Source organism: Eubalaena glacialis, chromosome 1, assembly GCF_028564815.1.
Source record: "Eubalaena glacialis isolate mEubGla1 chromosome 1, mEubGla1.1.hap2.+ XY, whole genome shotgun sequence".
Lineage (NCBI taxonomy): Eukaryota > Metazoa > Chordata > Mammalia > Artiodactyla > Balaenidae > Eubalaena > Eubalaena glacialis.
In genome coordinates this window covers 218,601,827-218,618,004 of record NC_083716.1, presented here as the reverse complement: position 1 = coordinate 218,618,004, position 16,178 = coordinate 218,601,827, and the positions used below count along the sequence as shown (strand labels likewise).

The 16,178-nt window shown below is 39.2% G+C and overlaps 1 protein-coding gene across 8 annotated transcripts in view; it reads left to right on the top strand.

The window, feature by feature from the left end:
• The window catches only part of FN1 (fibronectin 1), a 68,479-nt gene that overhangs the window by 23,448 nt on the left and 28,853 nt on the right, over window positions 1-16,178 (top strand). For all 8 annotated transcript variants that reach the window (XM_061187186.1, XM_061187161.1, XM_061187178.1 and 5 more), the window contains exons 14-24: window positions 47-227; window positions 422-598; window positions 1,429-1,557; window positions 1,660-1,749; window positions 2,537-2,731; window positions 3,475-3,747; window positions 5,062-5,328; window positions 11,161-11,255; window positions 12,674-12,842; window positions 13,314-13,400; window positions 15,493-15,684. In XM_061187186.1, coding sequence (XP_061043169.1) covers window positions 47-227; window positions 422-598; window positions 1,429-1,557; window positions 1,660-1,749; window positions 2,537-2,731; window positions 3,475-3,747; window positions 5,062-5,328; window positions 11,161-11,255; window positions 12,674-12,842; window positions 13,314-13,400; window positions 15,493-15,684 — 1,855 coding nt within the window. The remainder of the gene's footprint in view (window positions 1-46; window positions 228-421; window positions 599-1,428; window positions 1,558-1,659; window positions 1,750-2,536; window positions 2,732-3,474; window positions 3,748-5,061; window positions 5,329-11,160; window positions 11,256-12,673; window positions 12,843-13,313; window positions 13,401-15,492; window positions 15,685-16,178) is intronic.

Here is a 16,178-nt window from a genome sequence, read left to right as displayed (position 1 = left end):
GTGAATACTTGTGTGATTTTTTTTTTTCTTTAACTTAAATTTTTAGAAAAATTCTCCAGACCGTTGGAAGGAAGCCACCATTCCGGGCCACTTAAACTCCTACACCATCAAAGGCCTGAGGCCAGGTGTGGTATACGAGGGCCAGCTCATCAGCGTCCAGCACTACGGCCAAAGAGAGATGACACGCTTCGACTTCACCACCACCAGCACAAGCTCAGTGGTGACCAGTACGTACCCCAGCCGCCAGCCCATCTGTGCCCACATTTCTCAGAGCTGGGCTCCCCGCAGGAAGTGCCTTCCATCTCGATTCATATTATTCCATGGATGGCACCCACATTTTTTAAAACCTGATCATCTACAGACGATGCTAGTAAATTTCCTCAATGGCTGAAGGCTCTCTCCCCTCTTTCTGTGACTCTAGGCAACACCGTGACGGGAGAGACAACACCCTTTTCTCCCGTTGTGGCCACCTCCGAATCCGTGACTGAAATCACAGCCAGCAGCTTTGTGGTCTCCTGGGTCTCAGCTTCCGACACTGTGTCCGGATTCCGGGTGGAGTATGAGCTCAGTGAAGAGGGAGACGAACCACAGTACCTGGGTGAGCTCAACCTGTTGATGACCAGCTGCTGGGAAACCCTGCTTGGGGTGGGGCTGGGGCCATCCACGCAGGTGGCCTGGGAAGTTCGGAAGTAGTTGACAGCTCAGACCGCACAAACGGCCCTCCAGTGTGAGTCTGGAAAACAACTGATCCTTTTTAGAACCGAGCTGGGTTTTTCCTGAGCCGTGCTCACTTTCCCGGTCCCTGATGGGAGCTGTGTTATGCGTTAGCCTGGGCACAGGTCCACAAAACAAAAGTGTTTTCTTCCTGGAAGTAATTGCCAGCATGAGGACTGCAGTGGAGAAAATGTTAGCTTTGGGAGAGGCACAATACCCTCATTCATGCTTTTCAGATTCTCATGTTTAGGGGACTTTTAAAAACTTTATTGTGGAGAAATAAATATACATACTGAAAAGTACACAGATCATAAACATAGAGCTCAGTGAATTTTTATAAAGTGAACACACTGTGTGACTAGGACCCAGATCAAGAAAAAAGAACATCCCTCCTACCCACTCCCCATCATCCCCCACCTATAACCACTATGCGGACTTCTAACTACAGAGGACTATGTTTACAAATCTGGGGGTGGATTAAAATTATACATCCTTAGAGAAAATATTTGGGAAAAGGGGAAAAAAAAGAAAAATTATCTCATAGTGCATTGATAATTATTGACTATCCATAGCACATTTCCTTCTAGTTTCCCCGCACCACCACCCCCCTCCCCACCATGAATACATAGTTTTTAAAATATCCTTCTCATAGGTTATGGAGGCATTAGAGGGATTGGTACGCTCTGATAGTAACCTTTCCCTTTTATTTCAAAGATCTTCCCAGCACAGCCACTTCTGTGAACATCCCTGACCTGCTTCCTGGCCGAAAATACATTGTGAACGTCTATCAGATATCCGAAGAAGGAGAACAGAGTTTGATCCTGTCTACCTCACAGACAACAGGTACACGTGTACTGTGTGGTGTGAAAAAACTTTTTTTCCTGTGAAGCAGACCTAGAGCAATATTTCCTGACTGTTTTTCTCATTTCTTCCTTTCTTTGTTAGCACCTGATGCCCCTCCTGACCCTACCGTGGACCAGGTTGATGACACCTCGATTGTCGTTCGCTGGAGCAGACCCCAGGCGCCCATCACAGGTCAGCTTAGCTGCCTCTTCTTGGCTCCCATGTTAATCTTGATGCCATAAAAGGTGAGGGAGAGGATTCTGATCTATAAGCAGGCAAATCACTTAAATCTCCTATGTAATTGTTGGACCAGGGTGGAGATGTGTGTGTGTGTGTGTGTGTGTGTGAGATATTGTCTTACAGCCTTACTTTCTTATGGATCATTTCCTCTTAAATCTGTTTTATTGACCTACTTCACACACAAAACACACCCACACACAATCACACACATAAACCTCTAAAGCCAGCTCATGGACTTATTACACCAGGCATTCCTGTGGTAGAAGAGGGGTAATTTTTCTGAAAACCTCACTCTCAGACTTATTCTTAAAGAGGCAGCCGAGCTGCCTTCGTAGCTCATTAGGTGACTCAGCTGTCTCTGAAGTTCCTAAAAGACACAGACGTGCTAGATAACTCTGTGCTCAGAGTGGTTCCTTAATTGCTTCCTTCATCCAAGGCTCGAAGAGAAGAAATCGGTTTAACATGAATATTTTCACCCTCTGACTTCTCTAATAGACATTTATTAAGGATCTCGGGTCTTCAAGGATCATATTTAATATTAAAAAGTTTTGCATGACTGTTCTTGTTTTATCTTTGGACTGAATAGTCTTTATAAGAAGTAGCACTATTGAATGAGTCAAAAAGAATCACTCATTCTGAACTAATCCAGCAAGATGCTAAGGGCTGTTAGGAAAGGGGACCTTTTGAAACCTCTGTTTCATCAAACAGTGTATCGTACTTTTTTCTCCTGAAACTGCAGGATACAGAATCGTCTATTCCCCATCAGTAGAGGGTAGTAGCACAGAACTCAACCTTCCTGAAACTGCCAACTCTGTCACTCTCAGTGACTTGCAGCCCGGTGTTCAGTATAACATCACTATCTATGCTGTGGAAGAAAATCAAGAGAGTACTCCTGTCTTCATCCAACAAGAAACCACTGGCGTCCCACGCTCAGGTAACCTGAAGACGCTTCCTGTAGTATCTTATTTCTTAAGGCTGAAGAAAGTAACATCTTTAACCTCCCTTTTGCTGGAGGAACAAAACCAACCTTGGCTTGTGTTCATTCCATGAGCCTGCTGGGGACGACCGGACGTGTAAGATGAAAGAATAATCGCATCTGTGGGAGGGTTGCTTTGTCTCTGTCAACAGTTCCTATATGCAAGTTGTCTTATGGATTAGTATATCCTTAAACTTATGAAATTTAGCAGAAATGTCTTCACTATAAAGTAACTTATCAAAACTGGCTATTGGCCTTCCTGATTAAAAACTGACAGCATAAAGTCTTCATATTTTTCCCCAGAAACTTAAGGGGCAGTTCATCTGTTGCTCGTAAGTATTATAAAATGATTTAGTAAAATAAAAACCACCACATTTTTTTTCAGTTGTTGCAAGAGTTTGCTTTGGGGTTTTTATTTGGTATGTTTATCTTAAACCCCTCAATAAGATACTTCATATGTTGGAAACTCATCTGCTTACCAACATATTTTACATAAAAGCTTTAAATGTCACATGTAAGCAGTATGACTGAACTACAAAAATATAACCCAAAAAAGCATATTCTCTGATTAAGAGAGAAAACTCAGCTCTGGAATGAGAGGCTCTCTGAATTGCCCTATACCTTAAAAACCCAGGAAACTGGCTTTTTAAAAACAATCCTCAGCAGGAATTGAAAATGACCGGTTGGCTCTTGTCTGTTAGATAAAGTTCCCCCTCCCAGGGACCTGCAGTTTGTGGAGGTGACGGACGTGAAGATCACCATCATGTGGACGCCCCCTGAGAGCACGGTGACCGGTTACCGAGTGGACGTGATCCCCGTCAACCTGCCCGGGGAACATGGGCAGAGGCTGCCTATCAGCAGGAACACATTTGCAGAAGTCACTGGGCTGTCCCCTGGGGTCACCTATCACTTCAAAGTCTTCGCCGTGAACCACGGGAGGGAGAGCAAGCCTCTGACGGCACAGCAGACGACCAGTACGTTTGGGGTCCTTTACCTCCACCCCAGACCCTCCACCCTCACTTCCAACCTGTGCTGGGTGGGCAGCATGCCGTCACTTGTAGGTTCACAGTTAGAAATAGGAAAATACTCAAGGGATAGGGAATGTATACTGGACATAAAGCACATTAAACTTGAAAACAAAACTTAGACAAGCTCCGTAGAGGCTAAATGGTAACCCATTTCCCAAATACACGTACCAGGGGAATGGCACTAAGAGAGGAGAACTTAACCTAATTTTCCTTGCTAATGGAGACATGGAGTGAAAATTTGAGTACATTTTTGTGTAACTAAATATACCTAGATCAAACTTTAAATGTAGTATCTTCATCCTTTTATAGTAGAATTATTTGCAAATAGTAATTGCTGAAACATTTAGTGCGTATTAGGCACCAGGTCATATGCCCAGTTCTTTACAAGCCTCATCCTCATATTTAATCCTCGTTTTGAGTTAATGAGGAAGGTCTTATTATTATCCCTAGGGGATACATGAAGAAACTGAAGCTTATACAAAATTCTGCAACTTGTAAAGTCACAAAGCTGGGAAATGATTGAGCTGGAACCACACAGACCTATGTCTTTTTGACTCCAAAGCCCATGTTTTCAGTGATTATACTTGACTACCTCTTAAACATTTCCTCCCTCTGAAAAGTGTTTTAAATTATTGTAGGGAGGCTGCCAGTTACACACTCAAGAAGAAAACTCACAATTTCTATGGTTCTTTCTGATAGTGCAAACTCACCAGGGTCTTGCTATAAATCTGAGGTTCTGAGTATATGTTATAATTATTGTCTAATCTGAATCATGTGAAAATAACTTTTATTACTCCAGCAAAGGACTAGTCATTGAATAAATGCAGAGAATATCACTTTTGTTCCATGTGGAGCTTTCCTCTTGCCCTCATTTTCGTGGGCTTATTTCTCTCTTCTTAACCTGTTTGGCTCAGAGCAGAGCAAATTGTGGCTTCACAAGTATTTGTTTTTGTTTTTAAATACCATCGCTGTAATGTTAGTGTAATTTCTGAGGATGATGGGAAAGTCATGCTGGAAAATTAGCCTTCCCACAGGATCAAAGTCAAGCAAAAACAGTGAGCAATTTCTCATGGCTGGCACAGAGTTTTTGCAAAGTTCTCTGTAGCACTCAATCTCTTCATGGCTAAGTATTTCCAAGGTTTTGATCTTAGTTTCAACCTGGAGAAGAAAGAACTTAGAAAATTCAGTCAAGCTTTAGGATTTCAGTATGATAATTTTGAGGTGCAAATATTTCTCGACATGTTTCATCTTTTTTTCTAGAATTGGATGCTCCCACCAACCTCCAGTTTATCAATGAGACTGACACCACCGTCGTAGTGACCTGGACTCCACCTCGTGCCCGGATAGCCGGGTACCGACTGACCGTGGGCCTGACCCGTGGAGACCAGCCCAAGCAGTACAACGTGGGTCCCTCCGCCACGCAGTATCCACTGAGGAATCTGCAGCCTGGCTCTGAGTACTCTGCAACCCTCGTGGCCGTGAAAGGCAGCCAGCAGAGCCCCAGAGTCACTGGAGTCTTCACCACTCGTAAGTCAAAGGTTAAATGTCTTGTCTTAGTGATATCATAGGTTCTTATCTATATTTACATTCTCTCTCCTTCATCCATTTTTTTAAAAAGTTAACTTAGGGAATTCGCCGGCGGTCCAGTGGTTAGGACTCTGCTCTTTCACTGCCTAGGGCCCAGGTTCAATCCCTGGGGATCCCGAAAGCCGCTCGGCACAGCCAAAAAAAAAAAAAAAAGTTAACTTAAAAAACTTTGTACAAGATTAAATAATTTTTTTAATTAAAAAAAAGATTTAAAGCAGTACTACTCAAAGTGTGACCCATGGACCCATTGCTGGTCTGCAAACTGTTTGTTGCATGGACTAAGGAGCTTATGCCAGAATGTAGATGATGGAGCACACCATTTAGTTCAGTTCATCCTTTTTTGAAGCAAGGTTTTCTTAATGAAGGAAGCAGTGCATTACCTGACATATGTTGCCAAGATCCTTATTTTCTCTGGGACCAGCACTTTGAGTAACATTGTTTAAAACCCCCAGTTATTTGAAAATTGAAGGCTACTGTATTAAATGAATTTACCAAATACTAGTTAAAAGGCAAGAAAAAAAATCAGCACCTATGTCTACATCCTAATACTTTGGGTATTGAATGATAGCAGTAAATGTGGAACAAAAACATCTACCAGTTGAATAGAAACCAACAGGACAAGAAGCTAAGGAAATGATTTCTTTACAAGTGCTGACTGCAGCAGATTAAAGTACCTTCTGCAGAACAGAACAGCTTTTTTTTTTTTTTTAATTACTCTTGAAATTCCACAGAAGGAAAAATACTGACGGTAATGATTGGTCCTGTCTGTCTTTCGCTCAACACTTTACAGGAAGTGGCCTTAAATCTCTTACATATCTAAATCACAATAGAGGACTGTATTCATAAACTGATTTCTATCAAATGCAACTCATTTACATTACAAAGAAATATGAGACCCATCATTTCTAGATAAGCATTAATTTTTATTTTTAACTCACTTTGAATTCCAGAAGGACCTAACTTAATACTTTTTCAGCATGTATTGCAACTATGAACTAGCTTGCAATTTCCTAAAAGCTCTCCACAAACCTTACTCTTTGACTAATTTGAAAAGTAGACGTTAAAAAGCATTCAAAAAGTGAATATAAGTTTAGTTTTTACATTACTATGGAATTTATTTCACAAAGAAAATTCTCTATAAAATTATCCCTGTAAGAATTCGTAATTTACTAAAAATTTATTTCCATTTAAATTTCGTGTATGAAGTTTGGCTAGTAAAGCCTTTTTCTTAAGTAACTGCTAATCATAGGCAAGTAAAATCTGTTTTTATCTCTAAGTTAACCTTTAAATTTTGCTTTTTTATGTCACATGTTACTAAGATACTCTAAAATCTATTAACATGAAATCAATATCTTTGTATTTCTTGTAAATGTCTGTTTCTCATAGATGACCTTCTTTTCATTAGAATGGAAATTTCAGTAGATTTAGTCTTTTACTGACCACGTATACTTCTGTATCTTATCTATTTTACTTTTTAACTTTTTAACGAGACATATTTTACATAGTTTCTTTTGTTTGATAGAGTGCCTATAAAAGAAAAAGCATTTTATTTATTTATTTATTATTTTATTGAACTATAGTTGAATTACAATGTTGTGTTAATTTCTGCTGTACAGCAAAGTGATTCAGTCATACATATATATATTCTTTTTCATATTCTTTTCCATTATGGTTTATCACAGGATATTGACTATAGTTCCCTGAGCTATACAGCAGGACCTTGTTGTTATCCATCCTATATATGCTGGTTTGCATCTGCTAATCCCAGACTCCCAATTCTTCCCTCCCTTACCTCCCTTCCCCCTTGGCAACCACAAGTTTGTTCTCTATATTTGTGAGTCTGTTTTTGTTTCATAGATATGTTCATTTGTGTCATATTTTAGATTCCACATATAGGTGATATCATGTGGTATTTGTCTTTCTCTTTCTGACTTACTTCACTTAGTATGATAATCTTTACGTCCATCCATGCTGCTGCAAATGGCATTATTTCATTCTTTTCTATGGCTGAGTAGTATTCCATTGTGTATATATACCACATCTTCTTTAACCATTCATCTGTCTGTTGACATTTAGGTTGTTTCCATGTCTTGGCTGTTGTAAATAGTGTTGCTATGAACATAGGGGTGCATGTATCTTTTAGAGTTATAGTTTTGTCTGGGTATATGCCCAGAAGTGGGATTGCTGGATCATATGGCAACTCTATATTTAGTTTTTTGAGGACTCTCCACACTGTTCTCCATAGTGACTGCACCAATTTACATTCCCACCAACAGTGTAAGAGGGTTCCCTTTTCTTCACACCCTCTCCAGCATTTATCATTTGTAGACTTTTTAATGATGGCCATTCTGACTGGTGTGAGGTGGTACCTCATTGTAGGTTTGATTTGCATCTCTCTAAGAAAAAGCATTTTTAATGATACTAAAAATAATTAAATGGAGTGGGTGGGGCAATATTGACTATTTCAAGTACTTTTTTGGAGACTTTGATATATTGGACATGTTATTTTATTGTCTGCACAATACATTTATTGAAAAATATAATTTTATTTGAGTTAACTGATAGAACTACTTTTGTTAGATAAAGGTCAACATTGTGCCTTGCACATAGTATACTTTAAAAAAATTTTTTTTTCCATTATGGTTTATCACAGGATAGTGAATATAGTTCCCTGTGCTATACATTAGGACCTTGTTGTTTATCCATTCTAAATGTCATAGTTTGCATCTACCCACCCCAAACTCCCAGTCCATCCCTCTCCCTCCCTCAAAAAATATTTGTTGAATAGATGATTGTGAAAATAGCTCAACCAAGCTTAGATTTAAATAAACCACTGTAAGCAGTGAGTTCTACAACTTCATTTGAACTTCAAGTACTCTCTGAGGCTGTAAACATCAGCAGGGCTTGCATAGTTTTGAAATTGCTTTAAGTTTCTGTAGCTTCTTACTGTTAACAAGCTGAATTCCGGGAACAACTTTTCTGGGTTTTATAACTCGTGTTAAATTGTTAAGAGCACACGGCAGGGGGTGGCGGAGCTGTTTCTGGGGAAAATCAGCTTACTCCTTTATAAATCGGGCAAATTTTATTTTTTTAACATCTAGGCTGTCCTTCACCTAACAAGACCTGCCAGAATCCATAGCTCATACTTACAGTCACATTCTTTGTTTGCCATCAGTTTGTGGGTTTGTGGTTTGGAGAGCTTCCTGTAATGGTCTTCCCAGGCAGAGCACATCATCTTAAGCTTGAGAAAGCTCTAGCTGGCTGGCTCAAGCAATAGAAAACACCCAGTCTTAAAGCCCAAGACAGTTGAGGAGAATATTTTTGTGAAAAAATTGTGGCTTTCACAGATGTTCAGTGAAAGACGCTGACTGCTCTCTGCATTGTTTCTTGTGGGCATTAACATGGTCACCCAGGGCTGGCCATGGCATTTTGGCAAAAAGTCAGTGGCAGCCAAGTGGTGTATGATTTCAGAGACTCTGGGGAGGCATCACAGGTCACCCATCCTAATTCCACTGAGAATACCATCAAAATAATAACATACTCGTGAAACATCTCTCCAAACCAGGAGAACTTCAGTTCAGCAAGTAGAGCAGCCATTACAAAGTATGCCCACATGTATTTTATTTTTTCAGACAGCAGTATTTTAAAAATACTTTTTAAAAAATTGCACATGAAAATCCAGATTGGAAAACACTGGAAGAATTGCAGTGCTGGGCCTGAATTTTCCCATGACTGGAGCTGAGTAGTAACGGAGTACTACTTAAAGACTTTTTTTTTTGGAATGTTTTATTTATTTATTTATTTATATGGGAGTATAGTTGTTTTACAATGTTGTGTTAGTTTCTACTTTACAGTGAAGTGCAGTACAGTTCTCTGTGCCGTACAGCAGGTTCTCATTAGTTATCTATTTTATACATATTAGCATGTATATGTCAATCCCAATCTCCCAATTCATCCCACCCCCTTTTTTCCCGCCTTGGCGTCCACATGTTTGTTCTCTATGTCTGTGTCTCTATTTCTGCCTTGCAAACCGGGTCATCTGTACCATTTTTCTAGATTCCACATATATGTGTTAATATACGATATTTGTTTTTCTCTTTCTCAGAGTAGGCTTAAAGACTCTTAATGTTCATTTGTCTAAGTCTGGAGGATAAGTCTTTGTCTCACCAGCCATTCATAATTTAGTATAAATGCATTTACTAGTGTTTTGTCCCCAGTGGGCACAAAAATTTGGTTGAGACGTAAAGAGGAAGGAATTATGAAGGCACTAAACATGTGATCAAGGCCATCCACACGCTTGAAAGCCCTGAATTTGACTCACCAGACACAAATGTCTTGCCTTCTGAGACCTCACCTTTCCCATAGCAGCCAGTTATCGAAATGCTTATTATAAAATTTAGTTGTTCTGCCAATTATATTTTAGAGATTCTAAATTTATGAAAAGATTTGTAAGATTGTTGAAAATGTCTATTTCAGCTTTATGTACACATACTCTTTTTCTTCCTCTTTTTCTTGTTTTTTTTAATTTAAAAATTTTTTTAAATTTTTTAAATTAATTAATTAATTTATTTATTTATTTTTGGCTGCGTTGGATCTTCATTGCTGCATGTGGGCTTTCTCTAGTCACAATGAGCAGGGGCTACTCTTCGTTGCAGTGTGTGGGCTTCTCACTGTGGTGGCTTCTCTTGTTGCAGAGCACGGGTTCTAGGCGCGCGGGCTCAGTAGTTGTGGCACACGGGCTTAGTTGCGCCGCGGCATGTGGGATCTTCCCGGACCGGGGGTCCAACCCGTGTGCCCTGCATTGGCAGGCGGATTCTTAACTACTGCACCACCAGGGAAGTCCCTCTTGTTTTTTTTAAAGTATTATTTTCACTAAGAAATAGCAGTGATGTCAGGATGCTAGGAGATTCGAAATAAACTTTTATTATAATTCCTAATTCTAGTGACAGAATACTAAATTTCTGCAGTGTGATTATTCTGAGTGAATAATCACATATTTAAGGAAAGTATCTTTAGAATTTATAAGTGCATCCATGGTGGCAGATTTCATTTACCTTTCACATGGCATCTCTTTCTGCAACCAAAAATAATTGGCCATCATTATGGAGTGATTCAGCATATAGCTATTTTTAGATAATCGTCTATAATTTAACCATTGTTCTCAAAATAATGATTAAGAAGCGGAGTGATAATCAGTTTGTGGTGACCAGTTTTACATTTTATATGGGATTCTATACTGATGATATAAGGAAAGTTATTGTCATCAAACTCAAATCCCAAACATGATGAAAAGACACAAATTTCAGAATCCAAGGAGTTGAAAGGGTCCTCTGTGGTCATCCAGCTCCTTGTTATTTAAATGTGATTTCCAGACTGACAACACTGGCGCAACAGAAATGCAAACTACCTAGCCCCATGTGGACCTACAGAATCAGAACCTGCATTTTAGCCAGGTCTCAGATGATTTGTGTGGCACATGAAAGGTTGAGAGGCATTGACCTACTCCAAATTTTCACATATGTCACATTCTGGATCCATTAGCTGACTAAAACTGAGGTTCTCGATAAAAGTATTTGTTATCGGGACTTCCCTGGCGGTCCAGTGGTTAAGACTCCACACTTCCACTGCAGGGGTTGCGGGTTCAATCCCTGGTCGGGGAACTAAGATCCCACATGCCGCAAGGTGCGGCCAAGAGATTAAAAAAATAAAATTTGTTATCTGCATTCTCTGTGATTCCAAGTCTTGAACACATGCTTTGATTCCATTTCACAGTGCAGCCTCTGGGCTCCATACCACCTTACAACACAGAGGTGACTGAAACCACCATTGTGATTACATGGACGCCTGCTCCAAGGATTGGTTTTAAGGTAAATTGCAGATGTTCCTATTCCCTTGTAATACAGCCCTGGATTGCCCTCGTGTTTCTGGATGTAGTTGAAACAGGATGCTCAGGAGTCAGGAGACTTGGGTTTCGTCCTGTTTCTGTTCATACCTCTCTGACCACTTTGTCAGGGCATCACAATACTTCTGCCTCCCTGAATTGCTGGAAAGATGGACTGAGGCAGTGAAAGTGCTTTGCAAAGAGGAAAACATTAGTATGGAACTGTTAGTTGTTATCTTGTTTTCTCTATCCTTTCTCCCAGGGAGTTAGATTTAAAGATATATAGGGAAACTGCTTTTGTTGTGTTGTTCTAAATAGGTATCAACAAGTTCACAAAAACCAATTTAAGGAGACCAATTAAACTCAGAGTCACTCAAAATCACATTTTTATCCAATCAGTTTCATCTCAACTTGTTCAAAGCCCCTTAGGTGAATCTCTTAATAGACATTAAGATTAAGGTCTTCCCTATAGATATCTGGATACATGTTCTTTAAAGTAATGGTATTAGGGAAGTGATGAATACAAATGAATGTGTAAAAGAATTCCTTTTTTTGGCATTTAGAGTGTGGAGAGAGAAATATTTATTATAATTGAAAATCAAGTCTAAATCCCCATGATTGTTTGTTTAAAAAAATATACCAAAGATCATTTCTTTTTCGAAATACACAAATGGCATATTAATGATTATGCTACTTAAATATAAAGAAACCTTTTTGAAGATTGTCAGTATACCTTTTAAATTTCCCTTAGTAGTGTCATTTTGACTTTCAGGAGCCTTATAAAGTACTAAGGATGTCTCTAGAGCTGAACACTGATGACACAATATTACCTAGGTTTTTCAAATAAAATACTAAAAGGATTGAAAATTAAGGGCACATTAATCTTAATTCTTCTTTTGTAATATATCAGCCTGCAGTTGAAGCTGTCCTTCTTTAAAAGGAGTGTTTTTGAAGTACAAAGTGTTACAGGGACTGGTACATTTAAGTTGAATGCTAATAACTCATTAAAGAGAGAACTAGAGGATTTCTTCCAGCAAAAAGGAAATAAGAAATGAACGGGCATGTGGCCCAAAGCCCTTGTGTACTTCTGGTTTGTACCAGGAGACTATTTATCAAGCAAAACAGTATGTAATAATGTTTTTCTGGAACCTTCCATTACAAGCTACCTTAACTTAGTTTTGGAAGATACTTCCCCTAAGTGGCACCCTTCCCCCCCTAGTTCCAGCGAATTTCCAGCTACATTATTTAATAGAGCTAAAGTAAGGTCCCAACTCATTCCCAACTAAAAGCAGAGTGTAGTTCCTGAGGAGTCCACATTATGCAAAGCATAACCACAACCTCTCAGCAGTAACCCAGCTCTGGAAATATTTGTCCTTGGTGTTTATTTTGCTTTCTTTTTCCTAGCTGGGTGTACGACCAAGCCAGGGAGGGGAAGCACCACGAGAAGTGACCTCAGACTCAGGAAGCATCGTTGTGTCTGGCCTGACTCCAGGCGTGGAATACATTTACACCATCTCAGTCCTGAAAGATGGGCAAGAGAGAGATACACCAATTGTGAAGAAAGTGGTGACACGTAAGAGGAGTTCTTTGCCTCTTTTCTTTTCTTTTCATTTTTTAAATTGTTCCACTTTTTTAAAGTAGCTGATAGCATATCACTTTTTACTTATGATAATGACACAAGGGAAAGATTTCATCCCTACTTATATTATTAGCTATTTCTAAGTTTGGAGTAGCAAGTTCAATTCACGTCATATAGTCTATGGCATCGAAAGTGTTCTTTCCATGTCAAAAATGTTTATGAACTGGCAAGACCGAAAAAAATTTCAGTAGTGTTGCAAAATTAAAAATTGTAAAAAAAAAATTCTCTCAGAGAATTGCTGTCCAGCATGGACAGCATGGACATAAATAAATAACTTCTTTATTTTTACTGATTGTGGAAGGAAGGAAGGAAGGGAGGGAGGAAAAGAGAGAGAGAGAGGTATTCCACACCTCAAGTGCTTTGTGCTAGCTTTAACTTTTAATTAAAAAATTTTTTTCTGCATAGCACTGTCCCCACCAAAGAACTTGCACCTGGAAACAAACCCCGACACTGGAGTGCTTACTGTCTCCTGGGAGAGGAGTACCACCCCAGGTAAGCCTGGGATGTACCATAGGGCAAGTATATGCAATGCCTTTCCAAGACAAAGTTTAGAAACTGTGTTCCCTTCAGAGAAAGGGTCAAAATTATAAGTACCCAGCTCTCCATAAAAAAATACAGGCGTACATCATAGAGAGACATATAGGGTGTTTTACTGCATGTTTATTTAAATTACTGGAAAGAGAGCAAGGCAGACCCTATTGAGCTGTAGGGAATCATGAGGGCTGAGGAAAAGCATTCTGAGCAGTCCTCTTTGCTCAGCGGCATTCCAAACTGCCAAACAAATGGCTGAAGTTATACTTCCTAATTTTCCATTTGTGGGTTATCGTAGATTCTACATATATTACTCAGTAAACTTAGATAGTTCACAAATATTTTATCATGAGTTGCACCACAAAAATCTCAGGGTAGACATGACCTCCATTTTACAGAATGAAAAAACTGAGACTCAGAAAAAAATCGACTTACCCGTAGTCACAAATTTTAAATGTTACAGAACTGGGATTGTAACTTAAGTGCTCAGACTGATTCTTACAGCAAACTTCACGTATTTGGATTTTTAATTGTTAGTTTGTTTTACTTATACTCAATAATGAGAAATTTGGCTAACTGGCATTCCATGACTGTTTTTAAAGCTTTACATAAAGCTTCTGTCTAAACTCGTTCACACGTATTAAAAATTATTTACAGAATCCTAAAATGTGTAAAGATACCTGTGGCAATATTCAAGTATCATGATGTACCAGGGCAATGGCAAGCGAAATTTTAGACATTCCCGATCTTTGCCAAGTCCATGTGAAAGTCTCTTTCAATGAGAAATGTAAACTAAAATATTTAATACTGGGTATATTGGGGGAATCACTATTGAGATATCAGGATACTCATTATTGAGAAAATTCTAGATTAAACAAAATTCAAAATTAAACAAAAACAGAAATGCCAACTAATGTTGATGGTATCTATAACTCCTATAGTTTTTCATTAATGGCTATATTTAGTTTATTATTTCACTCTTTCTGTTTGTACTCTAATCTTTTAAACAGTTCTTCCCTTTGCTTGGGCACACAGCTAAGGCAATTATTTATAAATCAGATCAATATGTGCAGTCACATGCAGTAAAGCTAGCTTAAAATATCCTTTTTAATTCCCCTCTGAAGTAAAGTGACTTTAGTGAAGTTTTCATTATCTGTGGAAACATCATTTAAGCCAAAACTACACTATTTCCAGCTGAATTACTCTAAATTTGAAACTTTTAGGTTGGCAAGTTTCATGCCTGTCAGAAGCTAGATCATTAATATTTAGTCTTAATGGATGGCTTAGCCTGTCCATCTGAATGGTCACTAGCCAGTGTAATGACCCAAACATTGATTTCCCATCCACTTGGATTTCCTTGTATGTACCACTTTAGTGGTCACCCTATTCCTAATTATAAAATGTGCCATCATTTTCTCGCCCTTTAGTAAGTTTAACTTAAATATACTTCCTCGCTTTACTTTTAGTCTTTCCCCATGGATCTCAGTTCATCACTATTTTAATTTGAATGTGTCTCTCCTCCCCTCAACCCTCTCACTGTCCCACTTCTATGATTCCTGAAGTCTTCAGCAGTTAATATACTTCTTCTAGAATAAGTAGAGACACTTTTGCTTTTTACTTTTTCTCCTTTCCTATTCCCTTCCTGTAAATCCCATAGGTTTAGACCTTGTAAATTAGGAGAGCCCACTTTGGGGAATGTGCCTAAGGGTGAGAGCCATTCCATCCTAGCAGGTAAAATAGAATAGTCTTCAGCTGTCCTGCAAATGATCCATTAAGAAAAACAGGGTAGAGTGGTAGAAGGACCATGGAATTTAGAGACAGAAAAGCTTTTGGTAATCATTTCCCCTTTCCAAGATTTTCTTAAACTGAGGATATTAATACCTCCCTCAAAGGGTTGTTGTAAGCCCTGAATGACAATAGGTAGAGTCTTCCATACATAAATGCTGAGTCTTCTCCCCATTCCCCTTCGAGGGTACATCATTGGAGTTGAGTTTAATAGGCACTGGGTCACAAATGTTCCGGGCAGTAACTTCCTCCTTTCTGTTTTCTCCAGACATTACTGGCTATAGAATTACCACCACCCCTACAAATGGCCAGCAGGGATATTCTTTGGAAGAAGTGGTCCATGCCGATCAGAGTTCCTGCACTTTTGAAAACCTGAGTCCTGGCCTGGAGTACAATGTCAGTGTTTACACTGTCAAAGATGACAAGGAAAGTGTCCCTATCTCTGATACCATCATGCCAGGTAATGGAAAAATAAGCTATTATCCTCAGAGTGGCAGTTCCAGTAAGAGTGGGGATTAACATCTTAATCCCCAGATGGCTGAGTGTGTCAAATACGTTTGGGATTTAATTCTGACCTCCGAACCACACTCTCTAGAACCATGAAGTCAAAGCAACTATTTGGACAAATGCTTGCTGTTAACACTGCTTGACTGTCTGTGCTTCACTGGGATGCTCTTTGTCTCGATGGGTATGCAATGGAGTGGCAACCATGGCATTAACTCTGTACTGTCCGCTCACGTGGAACTATTACTAAAACAATGTCATGTGTCTGTACTCAGTACTGACAGGCGAAAAGTAATATGGTAAATGCATCCCATCCGTACATATGTGCCTGATCTTACGGTCTCCATATGTGAGCACTGAAATAGCTCTTGGTTGACACATTCATTTCTTCACCGTGCCGTTTCAAATTCTTCTTTTTCAAAATTGAAAAAAAAAAAAAGAAAGGCCACA